Source organism: Vitis vinifera, chromosome 17 (genome assembly GCF_030704535.1).
Source record: "Vitis vinifera cultivar Pinot Noir 40024 chromosome 17, ASM3070453v1".
NCBI classification, from domain to species: Eukaryota; Viridiplantae; Streptophyta; class Magnoliopsida; order Vitales; family Vitaceae; genus Vitis; species Vitis vinifera.
The window spans coordinates 12885023-12906944 of NC_081821.1; the positions used below are offsets into that span (position 1 = coordinate 12885023).

Genomic DNA, 21922 nt, shown 5'->3' on the forward strand with positions numbered 1-21922 from the left:
AAATTATGTTTCAGTGCCTTTGGAACTATGGAGGAGCTGATACGATAAATTTCTTAAGAAAACTCCTCTCAGCCTATGATATCGTACCTGTTTGCTGTGGTCAATATCTTTACTTAAATGAGAGCTCAATCATGATATTTGCAACAAAACAGCAAAGAAAAGCTAGATATCAGCATCAAATGGTAAGCTATAAACAACTTCTGTATGTATCAAATGGGCTTCAAAGCTATCCAAAAAGAGGGTGCTCCTCTCTATGAATGGTGAAACTATTATCTCTGTATATATCCCTGAATCTAACTTGAATTACCACATGGGCAAGAAGTCATTGCAATCACAAATATATGATCAACATACACTGCATGTACAAGCATAGTCGCTATTTTCCTGGTCATAGTTTGACCATCCGAAATATGGAAATATGTACGCTCAATCCTCCATCAGAATTCACAGAATTCACAGATCAGGCTTTGGAATGGAATCGAGTTTCCTGAAGAAATGTTCCAAGGCTTCAGGACCAAACCAGTTCTTCTTCATCTGCAATGTGGCAACATAAGGTCACTCTCCATCACTAAAACACTTTAGCTTTGATTCCCAACATAAATGACATGCAGAGGAAGAACTTACAAAATAAGGGTAGCCCTCGGAAACACTAAAATTTTCTGGAGCACCATCCATAAACAAATTGATGAAGTACAGAACAAAATTGCCACATTCCTCACCATTCCTCTGCTGTGGCACCTGAAGGGATTAGTTTTGCTCGTTAAAAGTGAAAATTGACAAGAATTGACCAATAAAAATCATCACAAGTGTGCATTTATTCACCTTGGGCACCAACAAGGGAATTTTAGAAATCAACTGTTTGCTCTCTGGCCTGCCTTCTTCTTTATAAATGTCAAATACAAATCTGAAAAACAAAGACAAGTAACATGTTGTAATCCAATCCTCAATTGTGCAACTATAAAGAAACGGGGAAGAAGATTTAAAATAATTTTTTGTTTTAAGAAAAAAGATACAATTATAATTCTGAAAGGCACAAGACAGAATGAGCTACTCAAGGTGGGCACTTAACAATCTAAGTGTACTTGCACAATTTTATAAAATATTGTAAATTTGAACATTAAAATCTTCGTCATGTACACTCATATATTGCCAAGTATTCCAAAATTCCAAACCAGGTAACAAAAAAGTCAAGATTATAAGCATTTAAAATAAGCATTCAACAAAAAATTATGTAATAATACAAAAATTCAATATACTACGGAAATTTTAACAATAAAAGTGTTCTAAAAAAAATAAACAAGTCTATATTTAACTGTTTTGGGTTAGAGAAACTTAGAAACCAAAGGAAAATATAAGCATTTTTTGGACCCTAACATTTTTCAACACAATTTCACAAATACAACCATTTTTGCTGTTAGTTCTTCTGAAAAAGGGACCATTTCCTATGCATTTTTAGAAAGGATCAAGATAACGTCATTTTGCCCCAAGCTTACTAACATAAATAAATAAACAAGATGATGTGTGCCTTGGCAGGTGAGGCACCTCAGTTGGGATGTCAATGCACATTGCACTCAGACTACAGAAATGGCATTAAAAGGAAGAAGAAGACATACTTCCGTATATTTGGCTCAAGGCGCTTTGGGTTTGCCATTTGAAGTGAATCCAGCAATAACATGCATGGCGCCCTAATTTTTGACTCCAAACTCTCACCAAAATGGCACAAGATCAGGAGGCTCCAGTGATTCCTGAAAAAATGATAACTTTCAACTTAATTAACACCATAGACCAACAACAAGAGTACCAACTTCAGTTGTCAAGATAATGAAAATACCTACCAACAAACAATGGGAACAAAAACATATTTCCTTGAAAAAATTCTCTTCTTTTTTATCCAATTCAACACTTTTTCTCTAGAAGATGTTTTCAGGTAGAATGAAAACCATAAACAATCAAGGTAGCCAAATGAACTCTTTTTATCATCAGAGAAGCTCTTCCATAAGTTCCTACATGTTTCAAAAACATCTGATCAGAATATATAAAGTAAATCAGAGGCTACTTTTTCAGCCATGGATAACCGGGATCTAGGCCTTACCTGAAGTACCATTCAAATGCAGCGGTGTCAAGCTTCTTCTTTTCTTTACGGATGATTATGTTCTTGCAATTTATGCGCCTCTTTGATCGTTCATGGCGAGGGAAGGTATTTGAAAAACATGGCGTAGTAAATTCAAAGATCTCCTTTATCTCTTCAATCTCATGTTTAGTCATCCTCTTGTTCTGAGCTTGTAGATGTGCCACCATGTGTCGCCAACATGAGCGATGTTTTGAATAATCTAAATAGCTTTCTGTCAGAACGCAATTAATTGCACATCAAATTTCTAAAACTCAATTCCTTGCTCAATAGGACATTCCATAGATTTGATGAAACCACATAAGCATCAGATTAAAAATAATGCTATTGAACTGTTTGGCTACTAAGAAAATGACAAAAAAAAAAAAAAAAAATCAATGAAGATTTTGAATCTTATATGTAGTTTTGTTACCCTTTGGGGTCGAAAAGGCAAAACTCATGCTCAAATGAAGCACACAAAACTCAGCGGGGTAGTTAAGTTGAGCCTTTCACTTGTCAGGAGCCAAGATAATTACGAAGAAAATGCTCAAAAATACATTCTTTCTTTTTTCTTCATTTTGTTTTCAACCAATGGCAGGGCTAGTGAAACACACTTTCCAACTGCTGAGTTCATAATAGACACAGGGTGCACACTCTTTACAATTAACACTACACTACAATTAGTTGCAGACATGTCAAAATAAATGTGCAATCCCTGTAGTACTAGGATCGAAAAACCATTGCAAATCCATATTCCCCATTTAATCTAAAAGATTAGCACCTGTCTGGAAGATCCAACTGCGCATGATGGCATCAACAATTCAAACAAAACAAGGTTGTTGAGCAGTTCTCTTTATTTCAAGCCAACATCATGCCCTTGATTTCAGCACTGCCATTCCAACATTATTAGTTCTTTCCAGGTTTTTCTTCTGTAATAGACGCTTCCCTCAACTTTCACCTTTGGCTTACAGACGTTTGGGGGGAAGGGCTAAAGCATTTATTCAATTGATAACACATTGACGAACACTGTAAACAAACATTACCCTAATATGCAACAAACCCTTTATTTAACAATCAATTCGATACCAAAACAATACTAGCATAGCCAAACCCTAATTCAAGGCCAAAATGAACCTCTTGAAGCATAAGATTACAATCCACACTTCACCCACTGTTTGGCTCCCAAGAAAATGTGAGATAACAACGTAAACTAAAAAATCATCAGTAACATAGTAAAAGTTCCACTGAAACCAACCTCATAAAACTATACAATAAATTCAGACTGCGCTTCTGTCTCCCTCTCGCACTAGTTTGAAGAAAATATGGAACGTTCATTTCGTTTCGTCCATTTTCTCAGCAACCAAACAGAGGGAAATGAACCAAAAAAAAAAACAAAAGACGAACACCCTCACCCAAGAAAATGTAATCAGAACAAGAAGAAGTGGAGAGAAAAGAAAAGGAGAATGATGGCACAGTTGAGAATTGAATTTACCAGAGTCTGCAGAGGCGAGATCGATTGGAGCATTTGAATTTCGGGGTTTCTTCTTCACCATGGTTTTCACTTTTCACATTCGTCTCTCTCGAATCCCCTGCACCCCGCGGAGCTCCAAACGATGAGTTATTTGAGCGTCATTAATACAAATATATGGGTGTCACTGACCGTTCTAATTCTCCGTTTGGTTGGCAGGAAAATGACATCTGCCCTCCTTCAAATTTTCATTTTTTTCACTTTTTCTATAATTCTTTTTTCTTTTAAACTTCTACATGGACCCTCTTTAACTGAAATAGCAATGTAAATCATAAGTTCTGAACTCAACCCTCAAGAGATAAAAATAAAAATAAAAATAAAAATAAATAAATAATAAAAATAAAAACACACGCATCAATCATACAAAAAGAAAATGAAAAATTAACAAACAAATCAAAGATAATTAATCCTAATTTTAATAACTAATGATAGCTCCTTTTAAGTTGTTTTCCTTCCTTATCTTACCCACGGTTACAAATTAACCATGATTAAATTATCTTCTTTAAATTTTTAAGTGTTTGGTAAATCAACTTAAAGTGATTTAATAATTTAATTTAATTTAATTTATTAAATAAATTAAATATATTTGATAAATAACTTAAAATAAAAAACAACTTTTAAGTAATAAATAAAAATAATTAACTTATTCTTACATTTTTCTTATCATTTGTCTTAGTTACCTACACCATCTTTTTATTACTTCATAACCTCCATTGTTATTTGACCTCTAATGATAATTTATGAGGATAAATATGTTAACTTGATGATTTAAAATAAATTTTAAATTGTTTTTATCAAACAATTTTAATAGTTAAAGTAAAAATTAAGTAATAAGTTTTAAATCAAATTTATGAGGTAAAATTTAATACGTATTACTTAATGACTTAAATTGACTTTAAATTAGATTAACTTTAAGTTGTTGACTTAAAACTTATTACTAAATTATTATTTTAAGTATTAAGGTTATTTGAGAAAATTAACTTAAAATTTATTGTAAATAATTGATAAAACAGATTTGTCCTCCTAAATTATAACTAAGGTAAAGGAGGTTGAGTAATAATAAAGAATCGTAGATTAACAAAAGATATTATGGTGGTAATTAAGATAAATGAGAATAAAAAGATAAAATGAAAATGTATGTTTAAGAATAAGTTAATTATTTTTACTTATTACTTAAAATTGTTTTTTACTTTAACTTATATCATTAAATTATTTTATCAAATAAATTAATTTATTTAATAACTTAAATTAAGTTATTAAGTTTCTTTAAGTAATCAAGTTGGCTTACCAAACACTCACTTAAATATAATTTAATTTAAAGTCAACTTAAATTATTAAATAATAAATATTAAAATTTATCAAATATTCCGTTAATCTTTTCTAATGTTTGACAATACTTATTATTATAAATCAACCTTAGTTAAATAATATGATTTAGAGTGATTTTGCAATCAATTAAAAGCACTTTTTAATGTTTTAAAGTGTTTTCTCGATGTTTTGTAAACCGTTAAAAATGTTTTTTTTAAACATGAAAAACCACTCCAAGACATTATTCTACCTTCTCGATGAGTTTTCTTTTTCAAAAATCATTTTTTTATTATATCATGTATTATTAGACGCATTATAACTGCATTTTTATTTTAATATATCCAAATACTTATTATTTAATAATTTAAATTATTTTTAAATTATTAACTTATAACTTGTTATTTGATTTTTAATTTTAATAAAGTTAATAAAATTTATTCTAAATAATCAACTCTCATATGCATACTTCTTTAAAGATGCATATGTTCGGGTACGAAAGCATTAAAATTGCAATGTTTGGGGTTTATTTGGAAATTTTTTTTACTAATGGTTTTTTGTTTTTTAGAACAAAAAAATTGAAAAATATATTTGATAATTAGAAAATTGTTTTTTATTTTTGTTCTTAAGAACAATAAACATGAGTGTTTTTAAAAAACATATTTTAGTTGTTTTCAATTATTTTTACTTATTTTTTAAGAATTGTTTTAAAAAATAATTATACAAACATGTATAACGATTAAAAATAATGTTCTAAATATAAAAATATATTTTTAAAACATATTTAAAAATATTAAAACAAGTTAAAAACATTTCCTGTTATAAAGTAAACTTTTATTTTATAAAACATTATATAATAGTTTTTAAAAACTATTCTTAAAAGTTATTTTTCAGAATCCTTTAAAAAAAAAATTACCAAACAAGGACTTGGTGGTGGTTCCTCATCCCAATAAATAATCTCATAAGTAGTTATTATGAAAAACAATTATCCAATTGTTAATTAATTTCTTTCCCATTTTTCTCATCCCATCTCTTAATTCTTAAAAATACCCCAATTACCTTGGTACTATCTTCATCTTCTTTTACCAACTTGGAAGCTTCTTACTATTGAGTCGATTTCAAGGTATAGCCTACATGACTACCTTCATTCCCTAATATTCTTTGACATGGGGTGTTTAATGTACTCAACCAAATTTGTGGGTAAGCAATTTAGTTCAATCGTATCATTAGAAGTAACTTATAGGTCATTTGAAACTTGAAAGTGGTATCGGAAAATATTAAAAACACTTATTAATACTTAAAAGTATTCCCTTTTTTCTTTTTTTCGAGGGATCATATACACTTTTCAAAAGCTTAAACCGATGGAGGTAGAGACCACATCACCTATAAAACCAATTAACGTTAGGGATCAATCAATGTGGGGCATTGGACTTTTGTCCATCATAATTCAGGCAACCTCACTCAATTTCTAATGAACACATCAACTAGTACAAGATGAGTTGAGTTATTCCTTATTCTGACGTTAAATAATATGAAATCACTATAGGTTTGCTTGATAACTGTTTTTAAAAATAGTTTTGAAAACAATTTTTGAAAACTATTCTTTGATTTTTATAGAATAAATCTCTATTTGGAAATCTAAAATATTTTTAACTTATTTTAAATATTTTTTAAAAATAATTTTTATATTTAATATTTTATTTTTAATTATTTTACATGTTTGTATAATTATTTTTTAAAAATAATCCTTATAAAATAAGTAAAAATAATAATAAAAATTTAAAAGATCTTATTTAAAAATATCATGTTTTCTCCTTTTAACTTTTAAGAATAGAAAATAGAAAATAATTTTTTTGTTATTAAAAACGTTTTCTATATTTTTTACTTTAGCGAATAGAAAAGTATTCTAAAAAACAGTAAATAAAGAGGCGTAGGCGCTAAGCATCCCAAAGCCCAATTTCCATCAAAGCACTGAGTTGGGTTCAGGTCCATCCATCCCCAGCCCATCCCATGTAGCCCATCCTCGTGCTCTTATATAAGCGCAAAGGGGACAATAAATTTCCAGCGGAACAGTCTCTGAAAACAACTCAGTTCCTCCTTCCTCAAGCAAAGCCCCAAAAATCCAACTCGGATAACCGACTCAGTGAGCGTTAACTGAGTCGCTGCCATGGAAAGCCAAGATGGAACTCAGCAACCACACCTGGTTCTCGCTCACAAGCTTTTCCTTCTCACCCACCCTGACGCTCAAGACATCGAGAAAGTTCGCCTCAAAGAAGAGGTGTTCGCCGCTGTCAAAGTCGACGGTAAAGTTATCTGTTTCCCACCGAGTTTCACTGAGTTTCATTGAGCTCCTCTTCTAATTCCATCTCATCTTTATTTTGTTTGTATTAGTTCAGATATGGCTTCGTTATACGAAACCCTAGCCGCCGATTCGGTGCTGGAAATGGATCAGGCTGTTTTGGATACAATGCGTGCGAAGATCGATGATGAGCTGAAGAAGCTTGATGAAAAGTAAGTGTTTTAATTGTCTTTTGCTTTTGCTATGTTTGGTTTCCGAGAAAGGATTGTAAAGTAAATAAATTAAACATTTGCATCTTAGGGTTTTGTAAGAAGAGCTGATTTGTGTGCAAATTAATGTAGAGATTGAAACTGTGGAATGTGAATTGCGAATGGTTTCATTTTGCATGATGAATTGAGATATATGGAGCCAAGCTACAAGCGTCCTATTTCATGAGTTCAGAACAAATTTAAAATTTGTAGTAAATATGCAACTAGAGATATGCAGATTGAGAGTAATCCAATTAAATTGTCTAAAGCAAGGAGGTTGTAGCAATTGAATTTGAGTTAGTCGACCTCAATAGGGTTATGAAAATATTCCGTGTCTCTCAAACTAGTCTTGTATGATTTGTGAATTTCTCATTGGCTTGAAATCCTTATTCCCCAGAAATGTGTATTTGAATTGTTGGCAGATTTTTCGTTCATTCGTTAACTGGTTAGAGAAGAAATACCTTATTTGGAAACCCAAGGCTAAGGATCTTTGCATATTGGTCCTTCTAGATATGGGGAGAAGTGTGAATTTCTCATTGACTAGAAATCCTTATTCCTCAGAAATGTGTATTGAATTGTTGGCAGATTTTTCGTTCGTTGGTTAACTGGTTAGAGAAGAAATACCTTATTTGGAAATCCAATGCTAAGGATCTGTGCATATCAGTCCTTCTGGATATAAGGAGACACGTTCTCTGAAGTATTTTAGGTCTTTCAGTTGCTTTATTATGACTGTTATTTTCTTAAACTTTCTATTGCTAAGAGTGCAAGGTCAATAATAGATATTATCTGAGGGAAGTTGATAAACATCACAATCGAGCAGTTTGTTTTTTTTTCCATGAGCTGATTTGCTCATTCATATTCATCATTAGTAGAGCAAGGATGCATGAATACTAGTTCTATGAATAGAACTGATATATAGTGCTGCTCTTGTTAATGGATTGTGAACAAGGAGAATTTATTAAGAGGAATCTCCGTGCAGTGGTGAACAGTACTAGTTCTACAGCTATTATTATTATTTATTTATTTATTTTTACCTTTGCTACCTATGAACAGAAACTCAAGGAAGTTGTTGTGTTGTAAATAGAACATGTGGTGATGATGAAAGTGAAGGGAGCTGTCATGGTGAACAGAAACCTTGTTTAGATCTATGCCCTTTTTCCCTTCACATTAGGGTAAGAAGAAGATTGATGCAAGAGTATCATTTTTTCACATTGGTATTTGATGCAATGGGAAGGTGATTGACGGTGATAACGGCATTAATGTTGTTTTCAAGGATGCTGTTTATAAATTTTATTTGAAGACTCCAAATCTTGGTCTGCATAAAGTAGCATAGCTAAAACAATGCGACTCTCAACATCCATGAGCGATGTTTAGTGATATTCAACTGGAGGTTAATTGATGGTGTGTGATGCAATATGTTACCTTTGAAGATGAGTTATCTTAATGAGCCTAGCATAGCTATTTGATAGGAAAGTAGAACTATGTTTTACAACAATATTCACTCCTTCAAGTCTAGATGGTAAAGGATGTGCTACCAAGTGATGTGCAGCCATCAAAGTTCAAGAGGTCCATGGACTCTTTCCTCAAGCATAATGACAGTAAAGATGCATCCTTGCTCTAGCTCAGCTTCTCAAGGATGGAGTGTCAGAACCATATAAGGATTGAGGGGAGGGTTGGGGTTGTTGGTGTCGGAAAATGTTTTTTCACCTGACGAATATAATAGAACACTACCAAGGGGAGTGGCAAATCCTTGGCCTCTTTTGTAAGGCAAAATGTCCTTACTATTTAGATAACTTTATAGTTTTAGTAAATTTTGTAACCCCTGAAATCAATCTCTTACTCTTTGCCCATCTGGGATGAATTTCTGACTCCACTGTTCAAGCTTCTAACTCAAGAATTGAGCTTAGGTCGGAGGTGGCGAATTAATGCATTGCTCATAAATCTTTAGAAGAGAAATGTCATCCTTGGCAACCCAACACTAGGGATGAGGAACCCCCACTACCATTGAGCCTCTTTTTTTGCCACAAAAAATCTACCTTGGTAATTTACTTGGACCTTTAGTTGCTTTATTATGAATACATTATCTGTTTCAATTTAATTTAGTTTTAATATTTAAAGTTGGAAGAAAGTTAGTTGTTGTAGCTGCTATTTTAGTGGGTTACTCTAGTGATACTTCTAACCATCCCTAATTCTTATTCAACAGTAGAATTGGAGTTTAACAAGTTCTGCATCATATGGCCTCACTAAAATCTGGACAGAGCAACATGCATGATCAAATTTTGTGGAATTTAAACAAGTTTGGCTATAGATACTAGTTCTGCATCATTGCTATGTGTACACACACTCAAGTGTTTAGTTTAGGAAGATCTACATCTTTTGGTGGTTTACATTTATCTTTGTTTGCTTCTGTGAAAGAATCATCGAGGTTTAAAATTCAAGATATAAACTAGTTCACAATAGGCTCTGAATCTGAATGGCAGAATTACTATGTAGGGTTAATTTGACTTACCTCCCTTGAGGTTTAGGCTAGATACACTTAGCTACCATTAGTTTGAAATTTCCTCAAATGCCTCCCTTACTTTGAGTCAGTCAAAGGGAAGGTGAGTGAAATTAACAAATGAGAAGGGAGGGAAGGAGAGAGGGAGTTGTTTGTGATGAAATTTCAAACTAATAGTAGCTAAGTCTATTTAGCTGAAACCTATGGGGAGGTGAGTGAAATTAATCCTTACCATGTAATAGGCTTTGTATCTGAAAGGATCATTAGTAATTAATTTTCTTTTTATTTGCACAAGCCCATCTGATTGCATTTACTCAAAATTATTGATGCTCTGTGTGTATTGTGCATTGTGCATTGTGTAGTTAATTTTCTTTATGTACTTACCCAAGTCTATCGGGTTGCATCATTCAGGATTGCTGATGCTGAAGAGAACTTAGGCGAAAGTGAAGTTCGGGAAGCTCATCTAGCTAAATCCTTGTTTTACATTCGGATTGGTGACAAGGTGGGTGATCCATCATGTGACATTTGCCTACTTTATTTTTACCTTTATAACTGAACTAATTTTGCATTTGATGTATTCCCTTAATCCAGGAGAAAGCATTGGAGCAACTCAAAGTAACAGAAAGCAAGACAGTGGCAGTTGGACAAAAGATGGACTTGGTGTTCTATACGCTTCTGCTTGGTTTTTTCTATATGGATTTTGATCTCATTTCCAAAAGCATTGATAAGGCAAAGAAGTAAGTAGAACCATATATCTATTTCCTTTTTAGCAAACTTCTGCCGTTATCTGATGTCCAAAATATCACCTTTGATTGTTGGGGTTTGAGAGTGTTGGGGTTTTTCTTTGTATTTAGTTTTCTAAAGTTGGGTGTCTTCTCTTTTGTTCAGTTTTTGTTTTTGTGGGAAGGACCTCTCATCCTTCTCTTGTTTCTTCTCTTTCTCTTGTATTTCTTCCTTCTCTTGTATCTTTTCTTCTTTTAATATATTTTTCTTCGTTTCTGATCAAAAAAAAAAAAAATACCACCTTTGATTTGCTTGTTTTCTAATTGTTTAAACATGGATGCAGCTTGTTTGAAGAGGGAGGTGATTGGGAAAGGAAGAACCGTTTGAAGGTGTATGAAGGCCTGTACTGCATGTCCACTAGAAACTTCAAGAAGGCAGCCAATTTATTTTTGGATTCGATCTCAACCTTCACAACTTATGAACTTTTCCCTTATGACACCTTCATATTCTACACTGTCCTTACAAGCATTATATCACTGGATAGGGTTTCCCTGAAACAGAAGGTAATAGGGTTCTGCTGCTGTGTGGTCCTTTGAATTTGCATTGTATATATTACCAGCCCTATTTAATTTGTGTCAGGTAGTGGATGCTCCTGAGATTCTGGCAGTGATTGGAAAAATCCCTTATCTATCAGAGTTTCTTAACTCTCTGTATGATTGTCAATACAAATCGTTTTTCTCGGCATTTGGTACGTGGAAATCTTATTTATCTCCTATATCCCCTTTCCATTATTATAAGGTGTTTGCTCTCAGTAGGGGCAATGGATTATCTTCTTGGCAGTTCTATTCTATGTGACAAGATCCAACATGACCTATACTCACTAGACTTGCAAAAATTGGTCCAATATGTGCGTCTTATACTTTGTTCCATTTTGGATTATTTCAGCTGGCCTTGCGGAGCAAATAAAATTGGACCGCTATCTGCATCCACACTTCCGGTATTACATGAGGGAAGTCAGGACTGTAGTTTATTCTCAATTTTTGGAATCTTATAAGAGTGTTACCATTGAAGCCATGGCAAAGGCCTTTGGGGTGACAGTGGAGTTCATTGATTTGTAAGTGGTTTTATATTTCATGGATACTCTGATTTGCAAGTGGTTAAGCATTTCATGGCAGAGTAATTTAAATCCGTTGTGTTTCCAGGGAGTTATCACGTTTTATTGCAGCAGGGAAGCTTCACTGCAAGATTGATAAAGTTGCAGGTGTTCTAGAAACCAACCGACCCGATGCAAAGAATGCTCTTTACCAAGCAACTATCAAGCAAGGAGACTTCTTATTAAACCGGATTCAGAAGCTGTCTCGTGTTATTGATCTGTGAAATTGGTAAGCATTCAGCCATTTGAAGTGATGCCCAGTTTGAAATTACTGAAGAATCACGAAAAACATCTTGTCAGATGTCTTTTCATGTGAAGAACACAACTACAACTGAGCTTTATTGTCTATGTTCTCTGACCTTATGAAAGAATTTTTTGCGCATGTTGATTTTCAGATCAAGTTGAGCGAGTTGTTTGCATGGTGTTTACGTTGTAAAACAGTCTGATTCCCATAACTGGGTCCCAATCAAACTTCCAATTATCATTTTTAAAACCTCCAAAAAATATGAACAAACAGTAAAAGCAGGCAGCCCAGCTTGGTTTTCTTGTGCTCTTTGAGGTTTCATTACATTTCGGTTGAAACATAATCTTTTTGGCAAAGGTGGATGCATCCTTAGGGGTGAATGATTCCGAATCCTTAGTCTGATGTCCGTAATGAGATGGTGATGATGATGGCTGTGATGGTATGATAGTATGAGGTTGCTGCATTAAGTTTATGATTTTGCCCTGATACGCGTGCTTTGTGGAGGGTGGTGGGGCGGCATATTTTTTTTATTTTTTTATTATTATTTGTGGTTGGTGTTTCCTTGAAAGAAATTAAAATGCTGGTGGTGATAATGTTTGGCTCATGCGACCTTGTGGATGATGTAGGACAGGATTAGACTGCTTAATGATACTCTACACCAGCTTAAAATGGGCCTCTGTTACATGGAAAATTTTAGTATTTAATTGTCTTTTGAGGGTAAGGGTGCAGTGGAAATGATGGATCTCCCCTTTCCCGTGCTCTGAAAAAGCGGCAAGGTTTTGATTAGTGATCTCCATCCTTTACCAAATGTAATTCCCTACGCTTAGCTGCTTAGGGATGGAGACGCAGTCCCCAAGGCCCAGGGTGTTTCAAGATTCAATTTGCTGATATGGAAGGTTTGCTGCTGGTGTTGACTGTGGAATGATATAAAACATTTACTCACCTTATTGCTGTACAAATAAGATGGTTAATTTGCAAGAACCTCAAATATGAAATTTGTTTATTTGATAAAAGTAGGTTCAAGATTGAAAGAAGAAAAGTAAAAAAGGAGATGGAAAGACATGCTTGGATCTCGTTTGGATAATAAAAAAGAATATCGGATGTAATTAAAATTAGATAAAAATTTATATATTTTAAAATTATTTAATAAAAAAAATAAATAAAATGAGTTTCAAGTAATATATACAATAATTTATTATTTAAAGCCAGATAGAGGCTAAATGCTTCAAACATTTAATAAAATAGGATCTTATTTCCAGCTCTGGAGAGTGGAATGGTGCTATATGTCATCATGATCGGGTGCCCAAAAGATAATTTTGAAATTATTTTTAAGATTGGAATATTATTTCATTTATGGTTGGCTGCATTTTTAGTTGGGCGCATTTATGAGACCAAATACTAAATCATCTACCGAATAGAATGATGGGACATATAATTAACCTTCAGAATATATTTTTTGAACAGAGACGAAAAATGGAACAAACTGAAAAGGAAAAGGTAATAAAAATGAAAAGCAAAAGATAAGCCTCTATGGACAAACCATCCTTTTCTTTTCTTTTTCTCTCTCTCACGCCCCTGGTACAAAATTCAACACTCGATTTTAACTCCACCACCCCACTTCCCAGTGGCTCTCTCTGCGGGTGAGTCATGTGTGGTCTCTGTCCATAGCAAATCAGAAAGCATCCATTAAAGGCTATCTTATTTCTTAATTCTCAGCCACAATTCGTCCAGTACGATATATCACATCGATACGAAAAGTCAAATTATCAACATGAAAAGCAGTTTGAGAGCTTGACGAAGATTCAGCCCAGTCACCAATAGAGAGCTATGCCTCCTCTGGATTTCAAAGATTTCCAAGAAAAGCTCTCAACCCATTTCAGGCCTTTTCACCGCTCCTTCCAGTTCTGGGTGCGAGCGGTTGATATCTACACTGGCTACAAGGTCCTTTTCTGTGCAAAACAACTCTTTTATCTGATTTGTCTCTCTGAGGATTGCATTGGTTATTTATTTATTTATACATGTATTTTTGGGTTTTTTTTTTGGATTAGGTGTTTCAACTTCGGGTGAGTTTCGTGAAGGATGTGAAGAAGCAGGAGGAAATGTGGGAGGTGCAACACGAACTTGCAGCTGAGAAGATATATGCTACGTGCGCTGACCTTGGTGGGTTTTTTCTTAAGGTATTTGAAAGATTCACTTTGCCTCAAATGGGTTTTTGGTTTTGTGCTATTCAGCTGGAATTGTGGGGTGATATTGGTGTAATTCGAATGGGGTTTGGTCGATATTGTCATTTATTTATTCATTTTTGTTATTGTTGTTTATTTTTCAATTGGGTATCTTGATTTTTGGCTGTTTGTTATATTTTTTTGCTCCCCCTTTTTGAACTGAAAATGCATTTTTATCCCCTTTTTTTTTTCTTGGCCGTGAATTCTGAAGTGGAAATGGCTCAATTCAGATGGGTTCTGGGTCTTTTGTGTGACTGAAATTTAAATCGTTCATTGTTTTTTTTATTTCTGTCAGCATTGAGTGGAGGTTTTTGTCTTATTATTTCTTCCTGAAAACCCTAAGATTTAGAATTGTTTTTACATTTCCTAGCTGTTCTCAGAAATCAAAAGCAGCATCTGGTTTGGAAGAAACTGCAATTTTTGATGGATTATGTTTTGTATTCCCTTTGTTGGACAAATTTACCTTACTTTGATGGGGTGTGAATCAGATTGCCCAAATTATTGGAAAGCCTGACTTGGCCCCAGCTGCATGGGTTAGAAGGCTTGTTACACTGTGTGATCGAGCTCCTGCAACCCCATTTGATGCAATCCAACCTGTGCTGGAGAAAGAGTTGGGTCAAAGTATTGGTGAAATATTTGAAAGATTTGATGTGGATCCAATTGGTTCTGCTTCAATTGCACAGGTGCTTCTCTCCATGTGGAATCTTTGCCTCCTTAAATAACATGAATCATGCTTAAGCTACAATTTCCAACATTATGAGTAACTGCCCGAATATCTCTGCAATCATGAATAATTGCACAAATACATATGTAATTATGAGGGGGGGAAAGGGTTCCATTTCAGATTGCTTACTACTTGATGAATTTTTCCATTTTTAATTCTCAAATTAACAAATTGAAACAAGTAATTACCAAGGGATTACGTTTTTTTTTTTCTTTTTTTTGAAAACAAAGATTGCTTGTTAGGAAAAACGTCTAAAAAATCAGTCATGTTCTAGTGAATGAAATTGCGATTAAAAATGATCAGTTTTTGAGAAAACTGGAATTAAAATAAAGGATTTATTGGTTTTTTTTTTAATACAAAATTGGGCACTGTGAGAAGAATTTGTAGAAGTTTATGTCAAGTTTTATTACTGAGGCTCCAGAGTTCAAATGATCGAGAAGAAGAGTGAAGAAAAGAGAATAAAACCCTTCAGCTGCTCTTGTTTGGTTTGGTTGAAGGATAATATGGACTTTGCCTGAATAACTATTTTCCAGGAAGGAATTATTTCCTTAAAATCTCTTCCACCATTTATTTACAGGATAATGTATCATGAGAGAGTCGAAACTCTTTCTTTTGAATTTTGATGTAAACCAAGCAATTGAGGGAAAACCTTTTTTTTCTTTGGCACAACTTCCTTCTTTATTTTTTATTTATTTATTTAACTTTGTTTTCCCCAGAATCCCCTTGCATGCACAAGTTTCCTGACCATCAAACGCCCTCTAAATTACCCAATGAGAGGGAAAGATATTGCCAAATGTATGTGTTAATATTTCAAGCCAGGAGCTCGGCCAACATTCTGAGATTGAGAGTGAATGGTGCTGGAAATGGATATATGACTTAATTGAGGGAATATGGTAGTGATATCATTTATCCTTGAGGCACTTTGTCTGATCTACATATGTTATATGCTTAATTTAGGTTCACCGAGCAAGATTGAGAGGTGATAAAAATGATGTTGTTGTCAAGGTAAGGAAACTTGGAGTTTTTCGACATGGTATTTTGCTGTCTCAGAATGTTCATGTGTTCTGATCTTTTAAGCGTACTGTAGGTGCAACATCCTGGAGTTCAGGATCTTATGATGACTGATATCCGTAATTTGCAAGCTTTTGCTTTATACATGCAGAAGACAGATATTAAATTTGACCTTTACTCTGTGACTAAAGAAATGGAAAAACAGGTATACATTATTTTTGTTTAGGCAGTTGTTGTTGATTAATAGTATATTTTATTTATATATTTATTTATTTATGTAAAGTTTGTGTGTGATTTTGTTATTTTTTCCATTGCAATCTTAGGATAACTATGCCTAGGAAACAATGAAGAAGAATTTTTGAGAATAATTGCCAAACCTGGTTTAAGTCATAAATATTATTACATTGCCATGATCCCTACTTGTATCTTGTGTAAACTCCATTGACCATGATATGCAAATTCTTCAACCAGATTAAGCAGAGAAAGATCAGAGTGGGCCTATTTTTAAAATTTTCTGAATTTCATTTAGTAGTTCCTTATAAACTGTATATTCTGTCTCAGCTAGTTTTGTTCCTATCCAATATTTTTGAAAAATAGTTATGGTACATATCTAGATAATGCTTATTTCAGCCATGTCAAACATCAGTGGATGTGCACACTTCTGTTATTTGCATCAAATTGGCTTAATTATTTTCTAAAATTCCTTTTATGGGTGACTGATGTGATGTCAATTATGTTCCTCAGGTCTTGGTTTTTTGGTCAATTTTTGTCATGGGAAATCAAGCCCTGATATAATTTATATTCATCAAAAAAGTATTGAAAGGATTTCATTTGTTTTGTCTTCTTTTTCTTAGATTGACCGAATTCTTTTAGGTTGTTGTTCTCAGTATTATTTGGTTTGCATTTGAAATTTCTTTTCTTCTCTCTGATCACAAGTCAAATCATTTTACAATGCAAAAGCATGAAAAGTACTTCTAAATGCTACCTACAGTGCTGTGTTCTGTAATATCGATCTCTGTTTTTTTCCCCTTTTTTATTTAATTGTAAATTTTGATGTAATTCTCTGGTATTTTCTTGATTAAGTATACGTAGATTTTCTATCTGCATTATTCTTGATCTTTTCATATATTTCTTGAACATAATTTTATTTTCTTTTTCTTCATTCAAGATTGGATATGAATTTGACTTCATTAGGGAGGCTGATGCAATGGAAAGAATAAAACGTTTTTTGTATGAGAATAACAAAAAGCGTCCTGTTTTGGTGCCACGGGTAATACGTGATATGGTGACTAGGTATGTAATCATTCAGCAATTTTTTCCTTATTGTAATCTAAACTTGCAAAGTTAAACTAGGATCTCTTTTTTCAGTCCATAATTTGAGATTTCTTGGTACTATTAGCAGTTCCACAGTTAAATGTTATCAAATAAAGAAGAGTTGTTTGTCACTTGATGTCATTTCATGCTTTACTTCATGAATTGATTTCTTCCAGTGTATTCACCCGCAACCTTGTGGCATGCTTTCTCTATTTGCAAATTTTTGCTGATTGACAACGAATCCAAAATGTCCCACCAATATGACTTGATAAATTTGAAATGTGTTTAATTTGCTTGAATTTCTAATCTACTATTTAGTTTGTGATGATGAACTAGATTTAGTGCTTACATGGTAACAATAATTAGCAAGTCCTACATTTTACTGGCTCATTGTTGGTTATGTGGTGGTTGATATAAGAGAAGTTACAAACAAAATCAATAGCAGAACCCTGAAAGAACTGGACTGTCATCAATGTCGAGATTCAAGTCCTCATGCTTTGAACAGAAAAAAACAACTATTGATGGCTTTGCATTGCAGGGTAAAGCTCATGTAACAAACCAAAATTTGGAATATTATATGGCTATTACTCATGATGGTCAGGACAATTTTTAATGTTGCTGAACAAAGGTTGGACAAACACTGTAGATCAATGGATTGTTAATTTTTCTTAAAATATGTGCAATTAAATTTGCTTTTGCTTAAAAAAGTTAGTGAGGCCTTATGGAGTTAGTAGGGGTCCTAATTTTTACCCTCTTGTCTTCACCTTCAAAAATACTTGTTATTTTATTTTATGTATTACTTCTTCATTCCCTTTTGTACATTAAATGGTCCATCATATTTGAAATTTCCTTCTACAATACAATCAAGGTTTATCTCAGGTCAGTAAGGTATTGTTATACCTGTTTCTACTACCTGGTTATCAACTCTTTTGAATGTTACTACTCTTTCCAATAATCCAATTATCGGTCACAGAACAATATCTTCTTTTTGAAATTGCACAACATGTATGAAATTAAGTCAATTCTTACTTCTGCTGTGCTTCACAATTTTTCTGTGTGAGATTCTACACTGCTTCAATACGGGTTCTGTAAGCTTGCTTTGTTCACCTTTTGGTAATTAAGTGTTTCTCTGTTTGGTTAGGAGGGTCTTAGTGATGGAATATATTGATGGAATTCCTATCCTGAACCTCGGTGATGAAATAGCAAAAAGGGGCATTAATCCGGGTGGTAAGCTCGCAGCAGCAGCAAAGCAGTAAGCTCCTTGATTTTCTCTGAGAGTATGAAGTTCCCAATCACCTTGACCCTTCTCTCCTCCCTCCATCTCTCTCTCTCTCTCTCTCTCTCCCTCCCTATCCCCTTCTCTCCCCCTCTCTCCCCCTCTCTCCCATTTTCTTTCTCCTTCTCTCACTCTCTTGTTTGTTGGTTTATCATTGCCTGCCTCTTTTCTAACAGATTGGTTCCTTCAAAAATTTCCCTCTTTGAAGCGGTATCTTTCCTGGATTTCTAACTAATGTATAAATCCATGTCTCTTTTGCTTCATTTTACCAGTATCTCCTGATTTATTGGGGAAAATTTTGCTCTATTATATTTCTTGACAAGTTACTCAATAATTGGTCTTTCCGTTGCCCTTTTTTTCAAAACAGTAAATCCATACACTTCAATTCTGTAATTGCAGGAAGATCCTTGAAAGTTTGACTATAGCATATGGGCAAATGATACTGAAGAGTGGTTTCTTCCATGCAGATCCCCATCCTGGAAATATTCTGATCTGCAAAGGTTCAGAGGCAAGTGGGCAATATAAACTTGTTTTGTTTTTTACCTTTTTTTCCCCTGATCTTAATCTTGTTACATAATCCTTTTACTCGTGTTCATGATTGCCTAGTCTGTACTCTCATTTGTTTCCAGTTATTAGTCCATGTTATTGATTTAAAAAAAAAAAAAAGCATCAAATAATTGATGAAATAATAGTTTTGGTTTTTTGTAAAGGTATTCAAACCTTTTTAGTTCATATGTCATTTGTTCCCATGTTTAACTTAGAACTTCAAAGTTAATTGTCATTTACTCTCATGTTTGAGATGCAACTTAAAACTTATTTTTGCTATTTTCTTTTTCCACCAAGTCAGGTTGCATTGCTAGACTATGGGCAAGTGAAGGACCTCCCCAGACAAGTTGAGGATTGGATATGCTAATTTGATTCTGGCTATTGCTGATAATGACCCAGTAAAGGCATCAGAAAGCTACAGGTACTAAGTTTTGCCTATAAATTGCTTCTTCTGTCTCTAATTAACTTACAATTGGTTTTCCAGGATTGGAATAGAAACCGAGACTGGAAATAATTAGCTACAGACTGCCCAGCATTACATGCAGGCTTGAATGAGAACAAGAACCTGATTTGATAGTCCTAAACATTGATAGATATAGAAATCTATATTAATATTATACATTTTTATATGCATATCTATGGGATATATTACAATATATTGGTGTAGTGACCATTCATATTTGATGGTATATGGACATATTTTGATGTTACAACTGAGAAACTATGGTGTGATGTGTTTTTGGTTTTGATAGTCATATCCATTTACTATACCCAATTGTTTTTCCCATTTTTTAGGGAGCTTGGCATAGAGACCTTAAGCAATTGTAAGGATGAACAAAATGAATTATTCAAGTTGGCCCAGACAATGTTTGATACAAAACTACCACCTGGAGTAGTGATGCTACAACCTTTTGCAGAAGATTCTTCAATAAAAAAAGTTGGTGTTCAGGTATGCATTAGATTTCTTGTATTAACCATGGGCTGTCCAATATCTTCCCCTTGCTTGTAGCTGATTATCTATTAGTTGAGATATTACTTTGTTCTTTTTCCCCATATTGATTGATTCACTTGGAGCTATTAAACAACTCTGCATGAAAGGAAATTATTTCATTGATATTTGACAGCCTTGAAACATGCATTGTTGTTTATGGTGCAGTCGGAATAGGTTGTTAGTGATCATTTACTTATTTGAAAAACTTCCTTTTAGAATTCAAGAGTTGGTATCTTTCAAAATTTTGGTATCATCATTTTGGATGAGTGCTTGTTTCTGTATTAATCCCATTTTCAATGACAAGTAGTGCACTAAAAATTTATGGTAAAAGAACACTAAAAAGGGCGACCAAAAAAGACCAAAAAAAAAAAATCATTTTATTTCCATATTGCTTAAAGACTCTTTAGAGCTTATAAAATTTGATCAAGTAAACTTGAAGAGTGGTGTTGAACTTGGGACAAAGATACTGGAACAAGAAAGTAGTTAAAGCATGGACTCTATGTTCTGCTACAATTTGTTGACCTTAACTGTGTAAAAATTTCCTTATTATGTTGTTGGGTATGGTAGGCTTTTCCAGAGGAACTGTTTTCTATCCTTCGTACGGTTCATCTATTGAGAGGACTTAGTGTTGGCCTTGGAATAAACTACTCATGTGCAGACCAGTGGAGACCCATTGCAGAAGAAGCCTTGGTTCGTGCAGGTAGATTAAAAGGTAAACCTTCTAAATACCCGACTAAAGAACGAGTGGCATAACACTATCTCTGCATTGAATTTTTCATGGTGTTTCAGATGAGTACCATTTGAGCTCATCCCACCTGTAACAAGTATTAAAATTCTCTTAGGATTTCTTTAAATTTCTCACAATTATTTCTGTTGACGATTCTAGTACTCTGCAGTGACCCTTTGTTCTGCCGCTCTGCCTTCCACTACTCTCCATGATTAACATGCTTGACTTGATATCATTTCAGATAAGGATGTCAAGAGCAGAGCACGTCAAAGCAGCTTCTTCAGAAGAATATTTTCGCAACAGTGATTGGCTCAGTACAAAGGGTAGGCATCGATCAATTGAATGCCGGCATAATGTGTAGTTACCTTGCATTGTTGTAATATAAACATCAAGGTACATGCTTCTAATAAGTTATTTCAAATGTAATCTTTCAGGGTTGGAGAAAGAGGCCACTGTAGACAAAGCTACAGTACTCAGGGAGTGTAGATTCAGCAAATCCACATCCCATCTCATTAACTTAACAAAAGAAAAGAGAGACAAGAGAAAGAAAAAAAAAAAAAAAAATAGTACACAGCAGTTTTCTGGTTTGTAATTCCTTTGAACACCAGTTGTTGACTGGACAATTCTTTTCCTCTGAAATCATATGATGATGGAAATAAGGATTCAGCAATCCAGGCAGTTTAACTGCTTGTTCACACTTCAACTCATCTGTTTGAAGTGTGAACTCAGTTTATGGCTGCCTACCATGGAAATCTTTTGACTGCTTGATGTCAACTGATTAGTATTTGTTTGGATACAAAGTGTAGGAACTCTTATTTATGCATTCTGGTCTTACTCCATTCATTGTTTTGCATCCCATTTTCCATTGTTTTATGTTGAAATACTATTTTGTTTGTACCTTCATATATATATATATATCATAATAGGGATACAGACTACCAAAGTCTTGTAATTTATATTTAGTTATTTAAAAAAAATTAAGATTTATTTTAAAAGATTATTGAATT

General features: G+C 33.7%; 3 protein-coding genes across 5 annotated transcripts; 2 read left to right on the top strand and 1 right to left on the bottom strand.

The window, feature by feature from the left end:
* Positions 1-137: 137 nt before the first annotated feature.
* On the bottom strand, positions 138-3818 carry LOC100251251 (probable ubiquitin-like-specific protease 2A). Of its 3 annotated transcripts, none has more exons than XM_010664729.3 (7): positions 3600-3818; positions 2093-2330; positions 1836-2003; positions 1614-1745; positions 823-904; positions 625-738; positions 138-534 (listed from the first exon to the last, which is right to left on the bottom strand). In XM_010664729.3, the coding sequence occupies exons 1-7, from the start codon at positions 3658-3660 to the stop codon at positions 454-456; spliced, it is 876 nt and encodes a 291-aa protein (XP_010663031.1). In that variant the 5' UTR covers positions 3661-3818; the 3' UTR covers positions 138-453. The 3 variants fall into 3 exon arrangements, with proteins under 3 accessions (XP_010663031.1, XP_002262951.2, XP_010663032.1); XM_002262915.5 differs by having other exon boundaries at positions 2093-2342; positions 3600-3816; XM_010664730.3 differs by lacking the exon at positions 3600-3818 and adding an exon at positions 3363-3569 and having other exon boundaries at positions 2093-2342.
* A 3168-nt stretch (positions 3819-6986) lies between these two features.
* LOC100258219 (26S proteasome non-ATPase regulatory subunit 6) lies at positions 6987-12412 on the top strand. Its single transcript, XM_002262885.4, has 8 exons — positions 6987-7243; positions 7337-7451; positions 10396-10486; positions 10576-10721; positions 11051-11270; positions 11347-11455; positions 11653-11821; positions 11910-12412. Exons 1-8 carry the CDS (start codon positions 7108-7110, stop codon positions 12082-12084), a joined length of 1161 nt encoding a protein of 386 aa, XP_002262921.1. The 5' UTR covers positions 6987-7107; the 3' UTR covers positions 12085-12412.
* A 1264-nt stretch (positions 12413-13676) lies between these two features.
* LOC100253088 (uncharacterized) lies at positions 13677-21754 on the top strand. Its single transcript, XM_019226629.2, is given in 14 exon segments — positions 13677-14045; positions 14153-14281; positions 14815-15009; positions 16008-16055; positions 16138-16266; positions 17230-17354; positions 18517-18627; positions 19051-19159; positions 19499-19534; positions 19536-19618; positions 19993-20146; positions 20756-20900; positions 21157-21238; positions 21350-21754. Coding segments are annotated over 13 exon segments (1443 nt in total). The 5' UTR covers positions 13677-13931; the 3' UTR covers positions 21222-21238; positions 21350-21754.
* The last annotated feature ends 168 nt before the right edge of the window (positions 21755-21922 follow it).